This window comes from Vipera ursinii (assembly GCF_947247035.1).
Source record: "Vipera ursinii genome assembly, chromosome: 2".
NCBI classification, from domain to species: domain Eukaryota; kingdom Metazoa; phylum Chordata; class Lepidosauria; order Squamata; family Viperidae; genus Vipera; species Vipera ursinii.
This window is the reverse complement of record NC_139513.1, coordinates 286,658,221-286,676,288: the sequence shown is the minus strand read 5'-3', so window position 1 is coordinate 286,676,288 and position 18,068 is coordinate 286,658,221. Positions and strand designations below refer to the sequence as shown.

At 48.4% G+C, this 18,068-nt stretch overlaps 1 protein-coding gene across 1 annotated transcript in view; it reads right to left on the bottom strand.

Moving 5' to 3' along the window:
• Nucleotides 1-3,592: 3,592 nt before the first annotated feature.
• Nucleotides 3,593-18,068, bottom strand: part of EPG5 (ectopic P-granules 5 autophagy tethering factor) — a 68,322-nt gene continuing 53,846 nt past the window's right edge. Inside the window, exons 25-34 of the mRNA XM_083353536.1 lie at nt 17,919-18,023; nt 16,904-17,079; nt 15,691-15,876; nt 14,194-14,403; nt 13,510-13,654; nt 11,874-12,116; nt 9,786-10,005; nt 8,131-8,346; nt 6,178-6,292; nt 3,593-4,480 (exon numbers count right to left, since the gene is read on the bottom strand). Coding sequence (XP_083209662.1) covers nt 4,298-4,480; nt 6,178-6,292; nt 8,131-8,346; nt 9,786-10,005; nt 11,874-12,116; nt 13,510-13,654; nt 14,194-14,403; nt 15,691-15,876; nt 16,904-17,079; nt 17,919-18,023 — 1,799 coding nt within the window. The 3' untranslated portion in view covers nt 3,593-4,297. The remainder of the gene's footprint in view (nt 4,481-6,177; nt 6,293-8,130; nt 8,347-9,785; nt 10,006-11,873; nt 12,117-13,509; nt 13,655-14,193; nt 14,404-15,690; nt 15,877-16,903; nt 17,080-17,918; nt 18,024-18,068) is intronic.

Below are 18,068 nucleotides of genomic sequence, written 5' to 3'. Positions count from 1 at the left end.
GGCGGTATTGCAAATTACTCTAACGGTTAACAAGCTGACCTTTGGCCGGGGTGAAACTGGGTGACTTTGAGCCGGTCCTTCTCACAAAGGGTTGTTATCACAGGGAAAAATCACACACTCTCACCTTGCTGTGTACATCACTCTGACCTCTCAGTGGAAAACGGAGACCAATGCAGAAAATAGTAAGTACCTGAAAGTGTGGGGGGGGGGGTTTGCAGGTAACTGCAAAGGGACGTGGAGGCTCAGTGGGTTAGGACGCTGAGCTTGTCGATCAGAAGATCGGCAGTTTGGCGGGTCGAATCCCGAGTGCCACGTAGCAGAGTGAGCGCCTGTTATGCGTCCCAGCTTCTGCCAACCTAGCAGTTCGAAAGCACGTAAAAATGCAAGTAGAAAAATAGGGACCACTACGGTGGGAAGGTAACAGCGTTCCGTGCGCCTTTGGCGTCTAGTCATGCCAGCCACATGACCACGGAGACGTCCTCGGACAAGCGCTGGCTCTTCGCCTTTGAAACGGAGATGAGCACCAGCCCCTAGAGTCGGAAACAACTAGCACGCGTGTGCGGGGGAAGCTTTACCTTTACCTTTAACTTATCTGACTTCATCTCTTCATACGTCATCTTTAGTGAAGCGTGCAAACCAGAGTTTGTATTTCTTGCGTCGGATGAGGAGACCACCTTCCTTCTCCTGTCCTGGCCGCTTTTTACAGCCTTTTAACAAACTGTGTCGCTGTCTGCTTTGGTGGCAGCCGAGCCTCAGATAGAAGGTCCACACAGAGTGGTGAGGACAGCTGAGATGATCCTCGGAAGCTCGCTTCCCGTGAGCCAGGAGGCTCCTTATAGGTGCTTAGAGCTCAGAGCATCGTTAGAGACCCCACACACCCACTGCACGGTCTGCATCTGTTGGTCCCCTCTGGCAGGACCACTAGGACTCCGAGATCCCTCTCACAATTGCTACTATTGAGCCAGGTGCCACCTATACTATACCTGCGCATTTGGTTTTTCTTGCCTAAATGTAGAACCTTATTTTTTTTCACCATTGAATTTCATTTTGTTAGACAGCGCCCAGTGTACATATGTGGGTATAAGCATACTTTTTCTGTAGTTTATGTAGTGGACTGTATATTGGAGGTGGTTGCCCTTTTGAGAGCTGAATGCAATGAAGTTTCATTTTAATATATGCTGATGAGTGTACATTTAAAATGACAATAAAGTTATTCCATTCCATATTCTATTCTGTTCTGTTCCTATTGTATTCTATGTTCTATTCCTTTTCCTATTCTATTCTATCCTACTGTTCTATTCCTATTCTAATTCTGTTGTTCTGTTCTATTCTATTGTTCTATTCTTTCTATTCCTATTCTATCCTACTCTATTCCGTTCTATTCCTATTCTATTCTGTAATTCTATTCTATTCTATATTTTATTCTATTTCTATTCCATTCCATATTCTATTCTATTCCTTACTCTGTTCCTTATTCTATTCTCTATTCTATTGTACTCTATTCCGTTCTATTCCTATTCTATTATATTCTGTAATTCTATTCTATTCTATATTCTATATATTCTATTTCTATCCCATTCCATTCTATATTCTATTCTATTCCTTACTGTTCCTTATTCTGTTCCTTACTCTATTCTATTCTATTCTATTCTATTCTATTCTATTCTATTCTATTCTATTCTATTCTATTATTCTATTCTGTTCTGTTCTGTTGTTGTTCTGTTCTGCTATGCTATTCTATTCTAAATTCTATTCTATTCCATCCCATCCCATTTGCAATTCCATTCCATTCTTAATAAGTACACATACTACACACTGGTTTGTAGGTCACAAGTGGCAAAACACTGACAAAGCAGTTCAAGTTGGCGTTTCTCTGTTTATTTCACCTGATCCGGACAAGCATTGACCATTTTTAAACGCACTTTCTATGCAAACCATACCCCCAAATTATCACCCACACGCGTGTGCAGTCTGCTCCCCCACAAATTTGTTCTTTAAATCATTTGCACCTTGCCAAAATAAAGGAAACATTAGAAAAAGATGGGGGTGGGGGGTGCTTGTGTTTTGTGCCTCTCAAAAAGAAAAGCAGCAATTTGCACTTGACGCTCGTGAGATCTGTGCAAAGATCCTTTGAAAACGTGAAACGTTTCCCCCTCTATTCGCGTTAGGTTTTTTGACCAACGCACCCAAGGGACGGCGTAACATATCCATCTTGAATCAATCTTCTCCTTTCTGAAGGGAACTACGCCAAAGAGCCGTTCAGCATAATTTGACAAGACGAGGAAGAGAAATGCGACTACATTTTGCAATAATTAGCTGAAGGCAATCACCAACACCAACACGTAAGCTGCAGATGAATGCTCCTTTGCTAAGTGGAAACTACAGGTGCAAAAACGCAATTACCTTTTCAAAAGGAACCGCGCTCTCCATTTTACTGACGAGCTCCGACAGAAAAGCGTTTTAAATTTAAAAAAAAAAGGTGGGGGGAGGCAAAGAGACTCCCTCAGCTAGCAAATGTGCACAACACTTGACACAAGAGGGGCAAAATGCCGACACACAACAATCCCAAGGCAAAGCAAAGCAGCCCCTTTGCTTCTGTTCACTTTTGACACTCTCTTTAACAATTGAAAGGTCCAGTGACAAAAGGGAGTTTTTGTTCAGTGGAAGATCACTTGTAAGAGAGCGTGGAGGATGACTTCTAAGGGAGTGTGTTAAGTGTGGCTGGTGGTATCGAAATAAATGGGGTGGATGCAGATGTGCGCAGTGTGGAGAAAAATGTATTTGACTGTTAAGATTGTAACGTGTTCTGGAGCAAAACAGAAACAATTGCATTTTGTCCCATGTAGTACCAAAATAAACAGGGGGATCCAGATGTGCACAGAGCGGAGGAAAATGTATTTTGACTGTTAAGATTGAAACGTGTTCTGGAGCAAAAGAGAAACAATTGCATTTTGTCCCATGTAGTACCAAAATAAACAGGGGGATCCAGATGTGCGCAGAGCGGAGGAAAATGTATTTTGAGTGTTAAGATTGAAACGTGTTCTGGAGCAAAAGAGAAACAATTGCATTTTGTCCCATGTAGTACCAAAATAAACAGGGGGATCCAGATGTGCGCAGAGCGGAGGAAAATGTATTTTGAGTGTTAAGATTGAAACGTGTTCTGGAGCAAAAGAGAAACAAGTGTATTTTGTCCCATGGAACTCCTATTCCCATGATCAGTACACCCAACCGCTTTTCTTGTAAGAACCAGCTTACAAAATAGACTAAAAACGGTGTCTTTTAGTCTGCGTCTCTAGCTTCCAGTCGCCCTAGCTTACTGGAAGTGAGAATAATGATGGGTTTAATGCAAATTAATTTTGTCAGGTTGCCGGAAGAAACAAAAATGATTCAAATGTGCTGAAATATTTTAAGAATCCAGCACCGAGAATCCTGTGAAAACGGGTTACTTTTTCCCCAAAAAAGGTATCGTTGCAAGAAATCTATATTGTTCTAAATTAAACTACCTTAAGGGCACTCCCTACAATGAATTCAATTATGATGTTCTCCACGCTCTTGCAAATATTGGGGCACGCTGTATTTCACGGCGAGCGAGTCAACAGGAAAACGAGCGATTTATTTCAAGCGAGACGGTAACAAAAATCAATCGTGCGGACTCGCAAGAGTCTCCACCTCCTTAATATCCTTCCAGAGAGACAAATCCAACATTGTAGACGGGGCAAAAACAGTCTCGGGTTTCATTCGCAGACGGCCTCTCTTTCGAACATCCCGAAACGAGGGAACGAAGCATTTGCTTCAGGGAAGAGATGTAAACGAATGAAAGAGGGCAGGAAGTCAAGGATGTGACTTTGGCAGTTTCGAGACGGGAGGACGTCCACAAATTCCGTCTTCGGGAAAAGAAAAAAAAAAGAAAAAAGATAATGACGAAGAAGATGGCACGAGAGCCAAGTCTGAAAAAGTGCAAACAAAAATGCAGTCCAATAAAAAAAAATGGGCACTGCTAAACAAAGCCGATTCCGGACTTTGCCTTCACACCACGCAAGTGACGTTCCTGACCAAACCCCAAGGAAATGACCGGGGTTTGGCCTTTTGGCCGGAAGCCAAGTGCTTCCCAACCGCTTTCCAAGTACGGCAACGGAAACTCAAACTTTCCCTTCCATCCTTCCTTTGGCCTTCGATGACCGGCAAAACCCCGGGAATCACTTATGCAACATTATCGCCGACTGTAAACTGAACATAATCCATGATTAGAGTGAGAGGCAGAGGGGACACACACCCCTCCCCCGGCTTGCTTCTCCAGTTATCGTATCGCGTCCAGGTAACGCACTTCCGCGTACAAAGTGTTGAGGAGGATAGCCAGAAGATGAGTCCCATCGTGAAGGCAATGCTGGGAGTCCTTGATGAACTGAGAGGCCTGGAGGATCTGACCTTGGTATTCCGCGTATTGCTTGTTGGACGCCAGAGAATCCAAAGCGCTGAGAGCCTACGAGGACAGACGTGAATCGTGTCAAGTGGATGGAATAACAATAACAACAATAATAATAGTAGTGGTGGTAGTAGTAGTAATAAACTTCAGAATTCAAACAGACAAGCACCTGCATAATAATAATAGCAATAATAATAGTAGTAGTAGTAATAAACTTCAAAATTGAAACAGACAAGCACCTGCAACATAATAATAATAGTAATAACAATATCTTCATCAACTTCAGAATTCAGACAAGCACCTGCAACATAACAACAACAACAAAACAACAACAACAACAACAACAACAACAATAATAATAATAATAATAATAATAATAATAATAATTTCAGCATTCCAACAGACAAGCACCTGCAACATAACACCCCGGACTTAACAATTGTCGATAAGACAGACAAAAAAGTCTGGATAGTGGACGTGGCAGTGCCTGGAGACAGCAGAATTGACGAGAAAGAACTGGAGAAGATATCAAAATACAAGGACCTACAAATAGTAATAGAAAGACTGGGGCAAAGGCAAGCAAGGGTGGCACCAATAGTAAGAGGCGCCTCGGGTGCCATCCCAAAACAACTGGAGCACCATCATTGGCATTGACAAATTCGCCATCAGTCAATTGCAAAAGGCGGCCTTACTAGGAACTGCTTCCATCCTGCGACGAGATCTGTAATACCATCAAACATCCACATCTGCCTATCCCAGGACCTTGGTAAGCACTCGATAGGTAGACAAAAAGGCCAAATCCAGTCTGAACATCTGGCTGACTGTGCGATGATCGATGATGATGATGATGGAAGGGACCTTGGAGGTCTTCTAGTCCAACCCCCCCCCGCTTGTTAAGAACTTAAGAAACTTAACGTTAAGAACTTAACAAAGCAAGTTTTCTTCCAATCTATCCTTTCCAACTGACAAGCCATCATTTGCTTAACCAGAAAACCAAAAGTCTGTATCGCAGGCTAACTCAACTGCTCAGGGCCAGGAGTTCCGATTCTGACCGGTTTCAAGGTGGACTCGGCCTTCCATCCTTCCGAGGTCGGTAAAATGAGGACCCAGATCGTTTGGGGGAGGGAGGAAAGGGGGGCAATAGAGGTAGTCCCCAGCTTCTTGATGACGTCTCGCATCCCTCCCCTTCCGTGAAGAGAGGGCTGTTCAACATCATCTATCTCCATTTGCACCGCTCAGGTGACCCTGAGGACACAGATAAGCCTCCAAGTGGCCTCAACGATTCTCAGGAAGAGTACTAACGACCAGATGACTGCAAAGAATATAAATCCTTCCACTTCCCCACCATCCAGTCAGAGCTGAAGAAGCTTCTTGGGATGAGAAGCGAAACGTCTTCCAAGCAAAACAAGAAAGTCCGGTTGCCTCCTGAAAAAAGCACCTTTGGGACAACTGAGGACACAGACAAACCTCCAAGTGGCCTCAACGGCTCTCTAAAAGGATGCAAAATGACCAGCTCTCTGCAAGGAGTATAAATCCTCCCATTCCCTCACCATCCAGTCAGAATCTGAAGAAGCCTCTCGGATGAGAGGCGAAAGTCCAACGGCTTCTTTTGAAAAAAAGCAACTTGGGTCCACTCCTAACCTGGATAACGGGGAAACCTGCCTAGGCCTCTTCAGCTTCTTGCACAGAGTTTCTTACAAGGGTTGAGGCCTAGTCAGAGCAACCACTTAGAAGCCACCGAGAACCCAACGCACCTGTTGAGCTCTGGAAGAGAGTTGCAATTCCAGCCCAGAGCGCAGGCGAATTTGATTGTCCACAGGAAGCTGCACCAGGAGGAAAGCGGACATGCTCCGGGCGAGGACACGGAACCTGCCAAGAGAAAAAACAAGAGAGGTGAGCTAAGTCAAGTCACCGGGGCCAGGCTCTGCACCGGCTCGTTTTCACGCCCACGCAAACACCACCTCTTCCTCACAGTTTCTCCCCAAACACTGCCGTGTCATTAAACGCAACTTTACGGCCGGACGACATGACATTGGTAACTATCTGACTCAGCTAGGAAACCAGCTGCTTTTTTTTTCAGGAGGCAACTGGGCTTGTTTTCCCTTTGAAGACGTTTCATTTCTCCTCCCAGAAGCTTCTTCAGCTCCGACCGGATGGTGGGGAGTTGGAAGGATTTATACTCCTTGCAGATAGCTGGTCATTTGCATTCTTTTTAGAGGGTCGTTGAGGCCACCTGGAGGTTGACCTGTGTCAGGTAGCTCTGAGGACCCAATTTAAACCTGGATGACTGAGAACCTCCACAGACAAACTCAAGAGCAGGGGTCTTCAAACGTGGCCCTTTTATGACTTGCGGACTTCAACTCCCAGAATTCCTCAGCCAGGCACACAAACTTCATCAAAGGGCCACGTTTGAAGACCCCCTGGCCTAGATGAAGCCAACCCAGGGGTCTTCAACCGTGGCCCTTTTACGACTTGTGGACTTCAACTCCCAGAATTCCTCAGCCAGCGTGCCTGGCTGAGGAATTCTGGGAGTTGAAGTCTGCAAGTCGTAAAAGGGCCAAGTTTGAAGACCCCCGAGTTAGACACTCGGGTGACAGGAACTTTCAGTACCGCCCGGGAGGTCCACCTTCTCTCCTTCTTCCTGTTGTGATTCCTGGCCAGCCCGTGGATCCGGCAGCTGAGTCCGAGGAATCAGATGAGGAGGAGGGGAGGGGGCTGGAGTGACTTTAGAATCAGAGGAAGGCTCTGAGGAGCTCCAAGACTTACAGTCTGACGAGGAGCCTGGCCCCTCTACTCGCGCTCAGGCTGAGACACAGCTGTGCTGGGAGCCAGAGTTGGACAGCGACGAAGCACAGCTGGGAAATATCCAGGATGCACGAAAGCGCCAGCAAGAAAAGCGAGTAGGACAGAGGAACGCAATGGGGCGGCTCCAAAGGCAGAGGAGGAGGCATTAGGAAGCCACACCTTGGCTGAATAATAAAAGGAAAGGTCTGGGAGGTGCTGGTTGCCGAAGGCCACCGTTGTTCTGTACCAGCCTGCTACCGGCCTTGCAGAAAAGGCAACCCCTTTACAGACGGCAAGAGGCTGGAATACGTCTGCCAAATTTATTACAAAAACAAACAAGACACGAACCAAGATACCGGAGCTTTGAAACACTATCTGAGCGGTTGCTTTCAGCAAACCAGCCCTCCCCACACAAGTCCTTTATAAAGAGTTCAGGGCGTGGCTTCTCTCTCCCTCCTTCCGAGAAGCCCCATTGCCTTCCTCTGTTTACTCCTACTTGACTGCCTCCTGCGTCGGGCGTCCTTGAACAGGGCCAGCTGTGGGTCATCTTCATCCACGCTGTCAGGCTCACACAGCTGGGTCTCCACCAGGTGGGAGGGGCCTGGCTGGGGGCTCTGCGGAGCCTCAAAGCCATCATCAGCAAGTTCTTCAACACCCCCCTCCCCCCCTCATCTGAGTCATCCGACCCAACTGCCGAACCCACAGGCTGACCCTGAATCACAACAACCGTTCCGTGTTGAGGATGGAGTTTCTGCGGACTGTGTTTTGTTTGCCTTGGACATTGACTCAGGTCTGTGAATAATAAAAGGGGTTTGGGGTTTTTTCCCTGCGGTTCCCGCCTGTTTCTTGGAAGAGGGATTTCTCCTTGCAAGCAGAACCAGGACCCACGTGGGCTGGGAGAGAACACTTCCCTGGCTTCATACCTGTTTGATAAAGGAGATCTCCTGCCCAGCCCAATGGCACCGAGGAGTCCAGAGCTGAGTCTCTCTTCAGCCAGCAGGCTCTGCCGGCCTTGCAGACCGGTCAAGACCCGGATGGCCGCTTCGATCAAGACGGGATCTTCCTGTTCGGCTTGAAGCAGGCAGAGCTGCAGGATTTTGTGCCACCATAGGAAGAGCTTAGCTTCATCCTGGGCAGAGCTAGGCAGAGAAGCGAACCAGACAGACACGGTTGGGTTAGAAAGCCCACCCGTCTTGCCGGTTATCAGCTCTATGGCCTGGGGGTAGGGGGGACTTGGCTCGTGGGAAGCCAAGGGCACAATCCAGGGAATGGATGGACTAGAAACTTAAATGGTTTTGCCCCCTTCCTTTTGGAAGTTGGAAGGGACAGGTCTGGCAGTTAGAAGGCATCAGTCTATGAACCCGTTCTAGTGCCGCCTTAGGCGTGAAAAGCCAGCTGGGTGACTTTGGGCCAATCACCAGGAGACTGGGAGTTCTAGTCCTGCCTTAGGCATGAAAGCCGGCTGGGTGACTTTGAGCCAATCACCAGGAGACTGGGAGTTCTAGTCCCGCCTTAGGCATGAAAGCCAGCTGGGTGACTTTGAGCCAATCACCAGGAGACTGGGAGTTCTAGTCCCGCCTTAGGCATGAAAGCCAGCTGGGTGACTTTGAGCCAATCACCAGGAGATGGGAGTTCTAGTCCCACCTTAGGCATGAAAGCCAGCTGGGTGACTTTGAGCCAATCACCAGGAGACTGGGAGTTCTAGTCCCGCCTTAGGCATGAAAGCCAGCTGGGTGACTTTGAGCCAATCACCAGGAGATGGGAGTTCTAGTCCTGCCTTAGGCATGAAAGCCAGCTGGGTTACTTTGGGCCAATCACCAGGAGACGGTGAGTTCTAGTCCTGCCTTAGGCATGAAAGCCAGCTGGGTGAGTTTGGGCCAGTCTCTCTCTCTCAGCCCATCCAACCTCACAGGGATGTTGTTTTAGGGAAAATAGGAGGAAGGAATATTAAACACAGATAGTCCTCGGGTTACGACCACAATTGAGCACAAAATTTATCTTGCTAAGTGAAACATTTGTTAAGTGAGTTTTGTCCCATTTTACGACCTTCCTCGCCACAGTTGTTAAGTGAATCACTGCGGTTGTTAAGTTAGTAACACGGTTGTTCCGCGAATCTGGCTTCCCCTATGGACTCTGCTTGTCAGAAGGCCGTGAAAGCGGATTCCGGGAGACGGCAACCATCACACATGGTCAAGAGTTCGAATTTTGCCAAGCCTCCGAATTTTGATCATCTGATCCATGGGGGGGGGGAAGCTGCAACCATTGTTAAAAGTGTGACAAACGGTCCCTTTGTTCAGCGCCGTTCTTAACTTTGAACGGGTCACAAAATGAAGTGTCGTAAGACGAGGACTACCCGTTGGTTTGCCACCTTGGGTTTTTGTTTTGTTTTTTTAAATAAAAACAGTAATGGCCAGATATGAAACAAACCAATCGTTCCAATGCTGCCGCCTGTAAGTTCACTGAAGGGAAGCGACCAAAGGGCAGGTGGGGGAAAAAAGGACATTTTGTCAGCCATTTGGAAGGTCGGTGGGCAAGAACCCTCCCGATTCGTGGAGCTCGACGCCCTCCGTGGTCCCACCTGGGAAACGCCTCTTCCGACCACTTGCTTAACGTTAAGAGCGCCCTCATTTCGCCGCTCAGCGTCCGCTCGGCGTTCAGCTGCTGCAGTGTGTAAACGTAAAGGGTTAGGTAGCCTCCCAACGAAAGGGACTCCTGCAGGAAGTCTTCGGCTGCCAGTTCCGGAACCTGCAAGGCCTCCACAATTGGTCCCCAGCCCAAGTCTTGGTGGAGAGGAGGGTCTTCATCCCACCAAAGGGGGGAGGTGGTGAGGAGGGGAGAAGGGGAGAAAAAAAAAGAAAAAGGAAAGCTGTTAAGGCTTAACTTCACACCCGGTTACCCCGGACCTATTTAAGGAGAGACGGGACAGCCCCTGGTCTGAAATGGTAGAGGGCTCCCTGCCTGAGCAGGGGGTTGGACTAGATGACCTCCAAGGTCCCTTTCAGCTCTATTTTGATTGATTGATTGATTGATTGATTGATACGGTATAGACTTTCCTGCCTGAGCAGGGTGTTGGACTAGAAGACCTCCAAGGTCCCTTTCAGCTCTATTTTGATTGGTTGATTGATTGATACGGTATAGACTTTCCTGCCTGAGCAGGGGGTTGGACTAGATGACCTCCAAGGTCCCTTTCAGCTCTATTTTGATTGATTGATTGATTGATTGATACAGTCTAGACTTTCCTGCCTGAGCAGGGGGTTGGACTAGATGACCTCCAAGGTCCCTTTCAGCTCTATTTTGATTGATTGATTGATTGATTGATTGATTGATTGATACGGTATAGACTTTCCTGCCTGAGCAGGGTGTTGGACTAGAAGACCTCCAAGGTCCCTTTCAGCTCTATTTTGATTGATTGATTGATACGGTATAGACTTTCCTGCCTGAGCAGGGGGTTGGACTAGAAGACCTCCAAGGTCCCTTTCAACTCTATTTTGATTGATTGATTGATTGATACGGTATAGACTTTCCTGCCTGAGCATGGGGTTGGACTAGAAGACCTCCAAGGTCCCTTTCAGCTCTATTTTGATTGATTGATTGATTGATTGATTGATACGGTATAGACTTTCCTGCCTGAGCAGGGTGTTGGACTAGAAGACCTCCAAGGTCCCTTTCAGCTCTATTTTGATTGATTGATTGATTGATTGATTGATACGATGGTATAGACCAGGAGTAGGCAACCTTGGCTCTTTTATGACTGGTGGACTTCAACTCCCAGAATTCCTGAGCCAGCCTGGCTCAGCATGGAAACCTCTCTCTTTCCCCTCAGCAGGGCTGGCTCAGGAATTCTGGGAGTTGAAGTCCACCAGTCACGAAAGAGACCTTGGTATGGTTTCCTGCCTGAGCAGGGGTTGGACTAGAAGACCTCCAAGGTCCCTTCCAACATTATGTTGTTGTAGTTGTTGTTGTTATATCATCTACGCAATGATAAAAATCATAGTACAAAGGTGAGCCCGAGGCTAAATTCCCCTCCCCCGGTTTACAAAGTTGCAAAGTTGTGATTCCCAACCCCAACTAGATGTCATAGATCACATTCCCCAATTGTTACTAAACGCGGGAGCTCCTCCTAAGACTCCTGCAGCCGGCCAAAATGTAATCAGTTACGACCTTGGTTCCCATAGCTAGGAATTGTTATGGTGAACTTAAAACTACACTTTCCCTCCTCCTCCCCTCCTAACTATGTGGCGACCACAAACGAAGTGAAAATGGCTTGAGTTCGATTCGCTGCAGCATTGACACAAAGCCCCATCCACGGGATGCAGGCACCACACACAACCACGTCCTCCCTCCGTTCCATGGGAAGAAACCTCTCTCCACGGAACCGGTTCCTGGTGCCCCAAAGGTTGGGGACCCCCAGTTTACACTCTCCTGCGGGATGCAGGCAGCACACAAATCCAAGCACCCTTCGGTCCTGGAAAATCCTCTCTCCACAGAACCGGTTGTCCCTGGTGCCCAAAAGATTGGGGACCTCTGAACTACAGTTTTACTAGCTTGTCAGAACTGATCACAATCTTAAGAAGAAGAATATGGGGAAAAGAAGACTGGTCCCATAGGGACGAACCAATTTGGAAGTCCCGACATGCAATCTGCTGGGAATGAAACCATTTCTCACCTTGGTTAAAGTAGGCGGTGACACAAGCCTCCATCGTCACGGCCATGTGTTGGACAGACGCCAGACTTTGACAAGAGGCTCTTAAGAGTGGCATCACCCCTAAGCCACGCATTGTGCTGTCAATCCAGTGGCAGAGACAAGCCAGGAGGGATCCAGCCGAGGCAGCGCTGGCGTTGTTGATCACCATCAGGGCTTCGGCAAAGAGGCTGGTTAAAGAGAGACTGCGAAGCTGGACATCGGCGCCTGCAAAGCAAAGGTAAGAACTATTGTGAAACTCTTGAGGAGGGGGTCTCCAAAAGCCCTTTGAGGACTTGTGGACTTCAACTCCCAAAATTCCTCAGCCAGCCTCTATTTTGTTTGGTAGATTTAAGACAGGGGTCTCCAAACGTGGCCCTTTGATTACTTGTGGACTTCAACTCCCAGAATTCCTCACCCAGCCTCCATTTCGTTTGGTAGATTTAAGACAGGGGTCTCCAAATGTGGCCCTTTGATGACTTGTGGACTTCAACTCCCAGAATTCCTCAGCCAGCCTCCATTCTGCTTGGTAGATTTAAAACAGGGGCCTCCAAACGTGGCCCTTTGATGACTTGTGGACTTCAACTCCCAGAATTCCTCAGCCAGCCTCCATTTTTTTGGGTAGATTTAAGACAGGGGTCTTCAAACGCGTGCCCGGCTGAGGAATTCTGGGAGTTGAAGTCCACAAGTCATCAAAGGCCCACGTTTGCAGACCCCTGCTCTTGAGTTACAGGCTAAAACCCTGCATGAAGCAGAGGCCTTTTTAGAATGGTTGGGAGATAAACACTGCTCAGCAGGTGTCGGGCATGAAAGAACAGGTGAACTGTGGAAGGAACGAGTCAACTAGTGGTTAGCGCTATCTTGGTATTAGATGAGGGTCAACGGAATTCAAGAGGGGTTGGACTTATGACCATATGTGACTGCGTAGAGATTCTAGGCCGATTCCTCTTTTGACTCCAACCCCAGGTTCTGCCACTTCTTCCCCTATGTACAAAGGCCACAAGATAGCCTTGGCGGACTTTCAGATTATGTCTAAAGTTGTCAAGGTATCGATTTAACAGCTAGCCAGCTAGTGTAATGTAAGATGTATGATGTAATGATGGGAGTGACTCAGCAGGGTCTGAGTCTCTTTAAGAGCCTTTGTCTAAAAGGGAAGGCTCCGCTGTTGTGTTCTCTCTCTTTCGTTTCTTGCTGTAACTGTGATGTGTTGAATCCTGCTGTATTAGCACGTGTGTGTATGTTCTTCCTGGTGTATGATATTGTAGACAGTGTAAGGTAAACCACCATTTAAGATAGACCACCGTTTACTCTGTTTACTCCTGGGTTCTCATGCAATAAGACTGTGCATGCTCTGACACAAGTTGATCCATACTACTAATGCTCTGCAGATGTTAGCTATAAGAGGAGAAGCAGAAAGCCCACTCGGGGATAGGGCAACACAGCTGGGGCTCCACCACTTGGTATCAGACCAGTGGTGCTTTCCTGGGCTTTCTAAGTGACAAGGAGAACCCTGGTCAAGCAACAGATGGACTTTCCAGACAGGAAGATCAAACCACCAACTCAGTAACATCCCTCGGACCCAACTCTCACCCCACTCAAGCGGAATTTTCTTGCAGCTCACCTGTTGGACTAAAGAGGACAATATCCTCCAGCAGTTTTGAGAACTCCTGCTCCAGGACTGCTGGAGCAATTGTCCCATTTTGTTCCAGAAGACCAAGGAAGAGGACAATCTGGCGGATGAAGGCTTGGCACTTCAGGCTGGCATCCTAGAGAGAGAAGACAGACAATGAAGGCCACTCCCTCACTCTGTCCTCATGCCAAAAGAATTGGTGGGCGGAGAAGGAAGGAAGGAAGGAAGGAAGGAAGGAAGGAAGGAAGGAAGGAAGGAAGGAAGGAAGGAAGGAAGGAAGGAAGGAAGGAAGGAAGGAAGGAAGGAAGGAAGGACAGGTAAGGCATGAAAGAACGAAGGAAAGGAGACAGTGGAAGATGAAGGGAGGGAGGACGGGAGGGAGGAAGGACGGGAGGGAGGAAGGGAGGAAGGAAGGAAGGAAGGGAGGGAGGGAGGGAGGGAGGGAGGGAGGGAGGGAGGAAGGAAGGATGAAAGAATGAAGGAGGGAGGAAAGGAGATGGTAGAAGAGAGAGGAAGGAGAGAAGGGAGGAAGAAAGAAAAAGTAAAGCATGAAAGAATGAAGGACGGTGGAAAGGAGGGAGGGAGGAAGGAAGGAAGGAAGGAAGAGGTAAAGCATGAAAGAATGAAGGAGGGAGGAAAGGAGACAGTGGAAGAGGGAGTGGGGGGAGGGCTTACAAGGTGCCGGCTGCTGTCCAAAGAGGTGCTGAAGCCGGCCGAGACTTTCAAGAGCTTCACCAGCAGCTCAGCCACGGGTTCCTTGGCCAGAAGGATGGAGGGCGGGTAGTGGCTATTGAAGTAACTGAGAATGCTCTGGTAGGACGCCATGTTGACATGCTGCCAGGGAAGGGAGCTGGCCTGGCCCAGGAGGCTGAGCAGCGGAGACTGCTGGAGGAGAGAGGGGAGAAAGGGGCATTTCACTCACGGCCCTCTCGGCCATTCACTGGTAACCACAACCGTCAGCGGACGCTCAGTCCGAAGTTTCAACCAGAGCCCTGGGGGCGCAGGGGTGAGAAGGCAGCATTGCAGGCAGATAAAACTCTGCCCACAGCCGGGAGTTCGATCCCGACGGGGCTCAAAGTTGACTCGGTCTTCTGTCCTTCCCAGGTCGGTAAAATGAGGACCCAGATGGTTGGGGGCAAATATGCCGAGTTTCTAAACCACTGAAGAGAGGGCTGTAAAGCACTACGAAGCGGTGATCACCTTTTCAGCTCAAAGTTCTCACGACACCTTCACACCAGCGGATGGGCTCCTGGTAGACTGGGCGGGGAGGGGGGGCAATGGGGTGGAGCCAAAGAGATTCAAGAACTAGAATAGAACAGAGCTGGACTAGAAGACCTCCAAGGTCCCTTCCAGCTCTATTCTATTCTACTCCTATTCTATTCTATTCTATTCTATTCCATTTTCCACTCCACTCCATATTTTCTATTCTATTCTATTCTGTTCTGTTCTGTTCTGTTCTATAGTATACTATACTATACTATACTATACTATACTATACTATACTATACTATACTATACTATACTATACTATACTATACTATAGTATACTATACTATACTATACTATACTATTCCATATTTTCTAATCTATTCCATTCCATTCCATATTTTCTATTCTATTCTATTCTATTCTATTCTATTCTATTCTATTCTATTCTATTCTATTCTATTCTATTCTATTCTATTCTATTCTATTCTATTCTATTCTATTCTATTCTATTCTATTCTATTCCATTCCATTTCCGTTCCGTTCCATTCTATTCCATTCCACATTTTCTCTATTCTATTCCATTCCATTCCATTCTATCCCATAATTCTATTCTATTCTATTCCATATTTTCTATCCTATCCTATCCTATCCTAATGAACAACTGAAAGATACACACAACCAGGCAGCCTAGAGACACAACGGGTCAAACAGCCCAGCCAGCCCAGCACATGCTGGACAGAGAGAATTTCCCTGCTGATGAGCTGCAGGACGAGGCCAAAAGCTCAGAAGAAGACACTTTGGGTCCTGCTGACCGGCTCAGCCTGGATCCTGCCACCTTCTCCTGGGACAGCTGTGATTTCGCCCCATTCGAGAGAAACGTCTTTGCCCCCGAGGGGACTCCACGGATTCTGTCTCGGAAGCCCCCGGGAGCCCGGCCCACCCTGGAGGGGACTTTCCCCTCACCTCTTTGGTGACCAGCTCCTCCTCCTTGGCCAGCAGGACCACCGTGTAGAGCAGGCACACGATCAGGCTGTGGGTGTCCGGGGGCGGGCTGGGCTGCCAGGCGTCAGCCAGGACACTGACCCAGTTGACCTCACACAGCACCGAGCCCAAGAAGAGGAAACAACTCTTGGGGCTGCCTCTTTCTACCTGGGACAAGAAAAGGTGAAAAGGGAGGGAGGGAGGGAGGGAGGAAGGGAGGGAGGGAGGGAGGGAGGAAGGAAGGAAGGAAGGAAGGAAGGAAGGAAGGAAGGAAGGAAGGAAGGAAGGAAGGAAGGAAGGAAGGACAAGAGGGAGAGAGAGAGGAAGGAAGGAAGGAAGGAAGGAAGGAAAGGAAGGAAGGGAGGGAGGGAGGGAGGGAGGGAGGGAGGGAGGACAAAAGGGAGAGAGGAAGGAAGGAAGGAAGGAAAGGAAGGAAGGGAGGGAGGGAGGGAGGACAAAAGGGAGAGAGGGAGGAAGGAAGGAAAGGAAGGAAGGGAGGGAGGGAGGGAGGGAGGAAGGAAGGACAAGAGGGAGGGAGGGGAGAAGGAAGGAAGGAAGGAAGGAGAGAAAGACAGAGGAAGGGAGGGAGGGAGGGAGGAAGGAAGGAAGGAAAGAAGGAAGGAAGGACAGGAGGAACAGAAGGAAGGAAGGAAGGAAAGGAAGGAAGGAAGGAAGGAAGGAAGGAAGGAAGGAAGGAAGGAAGGAAGGAAGGAGGGAGGAAAGAGGGAGGAAGGGAAAGGAAGGGAGGGAGGGAGGAAAGGTGGGTGAGAAAGGTGGAGGAAGGGAAGGAGGAAGGATGAAGAGGGGAAGGGGAAGATAGATGGAAGGAAGGAAGGAAGGAAGGAAGGAAGGAAGGAAGGACAAGAGGGAGGGGAGGAGGGGAGGAGGAAGACCTTAAGACCTTTAGTAAAACCATGGATCCTCCCGTCCCACAGATTTTCTACTTGGCTCCTCTTTCCCAGCCCCCTTTCCCACGACCGCCAAGCCTTGCCGGACTCTTCCTTCCCCCTATTCCGTGAACTCCTTCCCTCCCTCCACCTTCTGCCAGGGAGGAGTCCCCAAAGAAAAAAGAGATTTAAAAAAAAAAAAGGCCTCCGAGGATGGGAAGCAGCGAGAGCGAAGCCGGCATCTTAAGCCAGGCACCCTCTCCTTCCGCGGCCTCCGGCCGGCCGGCCAGCCAGCCCACAGCCCCTACCTTAAAGAACTTCTCCATCAGGTGCTGATCCGGGTGAATCTCCTTCCAAGGCAGGCGAGCCAGCTCCGTGTGGAACAGGTGCAGAACGTGCTCCGGCATTTGGGGCGCTGTGTAGGACTCGCTGTAGTGCATCACAAGAAGCCAGAGGATCCCGGGGTCGCTGGGAAGCACCTTGTCTAATAAGAGAGAGATTTGTTTTTTTTAAAAAAAAAAAGAGAGAGAGAGAGAGAGAGAGAGAGAGAGAGAGAGAGAGAGAAACAGGAACAGCGAAAACGGCCTCGGAGAAATCTAAAGGCACGCACACACACACACACACACATCCACACACAAAGAAAAAATCACGAGAAAGGCCCTCCAAATACGACAAGGGGTTCTCTCTGAACCCCCCCCCAGTACGGAGGCAAGGAGACTTAAGAGAACAGTTGGGAACGGCGGGACTTTCACCCCGAACTTTCCTGAAAAGCCTCAGCAAGTGGGAATTTTGGGGAGGGGTAGATCCTGCCGCTTCCAGGCTGGGAAGGCTAAAGGAGAGGGGGAGAATCAATCAGAGGAGAATATTTGAGGTTTGGGTTTCGAGCTGTGGGGTCCTCGGGACCCTCTCAAGTTCAGTGGGCTTTTAAAAAAATTTTGGCAGACGTCTGATGACCAAGCTAGGTAACATCATCAGAGCTAAGACATTGTCGCCGGCGCTGAGGTGGTTACCTAGTTTGGTCACGAAACGTCTGCAAGAAAGCCACCCGGTTCAGAGAGCACCAAGGACCCCACAGTCCTCCCCCCTCCTCCTCTTCACAAACTCCCCTCCCTCCTAACACCGACGATGTTGTGAATCTCGGTAACAAAACGTCGAAAGAAAGAAAGAAAGAAAGAAAGAAAGAAAGAAAGAAAGAAAGAAAGAAAGAAAGAAAGAAAGAAAGAAAGAAAGAAAGAAAGAAAGAAAGAAAGAAAGAAAGAAAGAAAGAAGAGTTCAGAGAGCAGGACGGACCCCTAACGGGGGATAAATTTTCACTCTTCTTACCTTTGAAGCCTTTGTGTAGAAGGTCTACACTGGATGCAAACAACTCCACCATGGTGGACGAAAGGGCGGAGTCGCTTTCCAGCCAAGGATAAGCAGCGCTGTTTGCTTTAGAGAGAGAAAGAGAGACAGAGAAAGAGAGAGAGAGAGAAA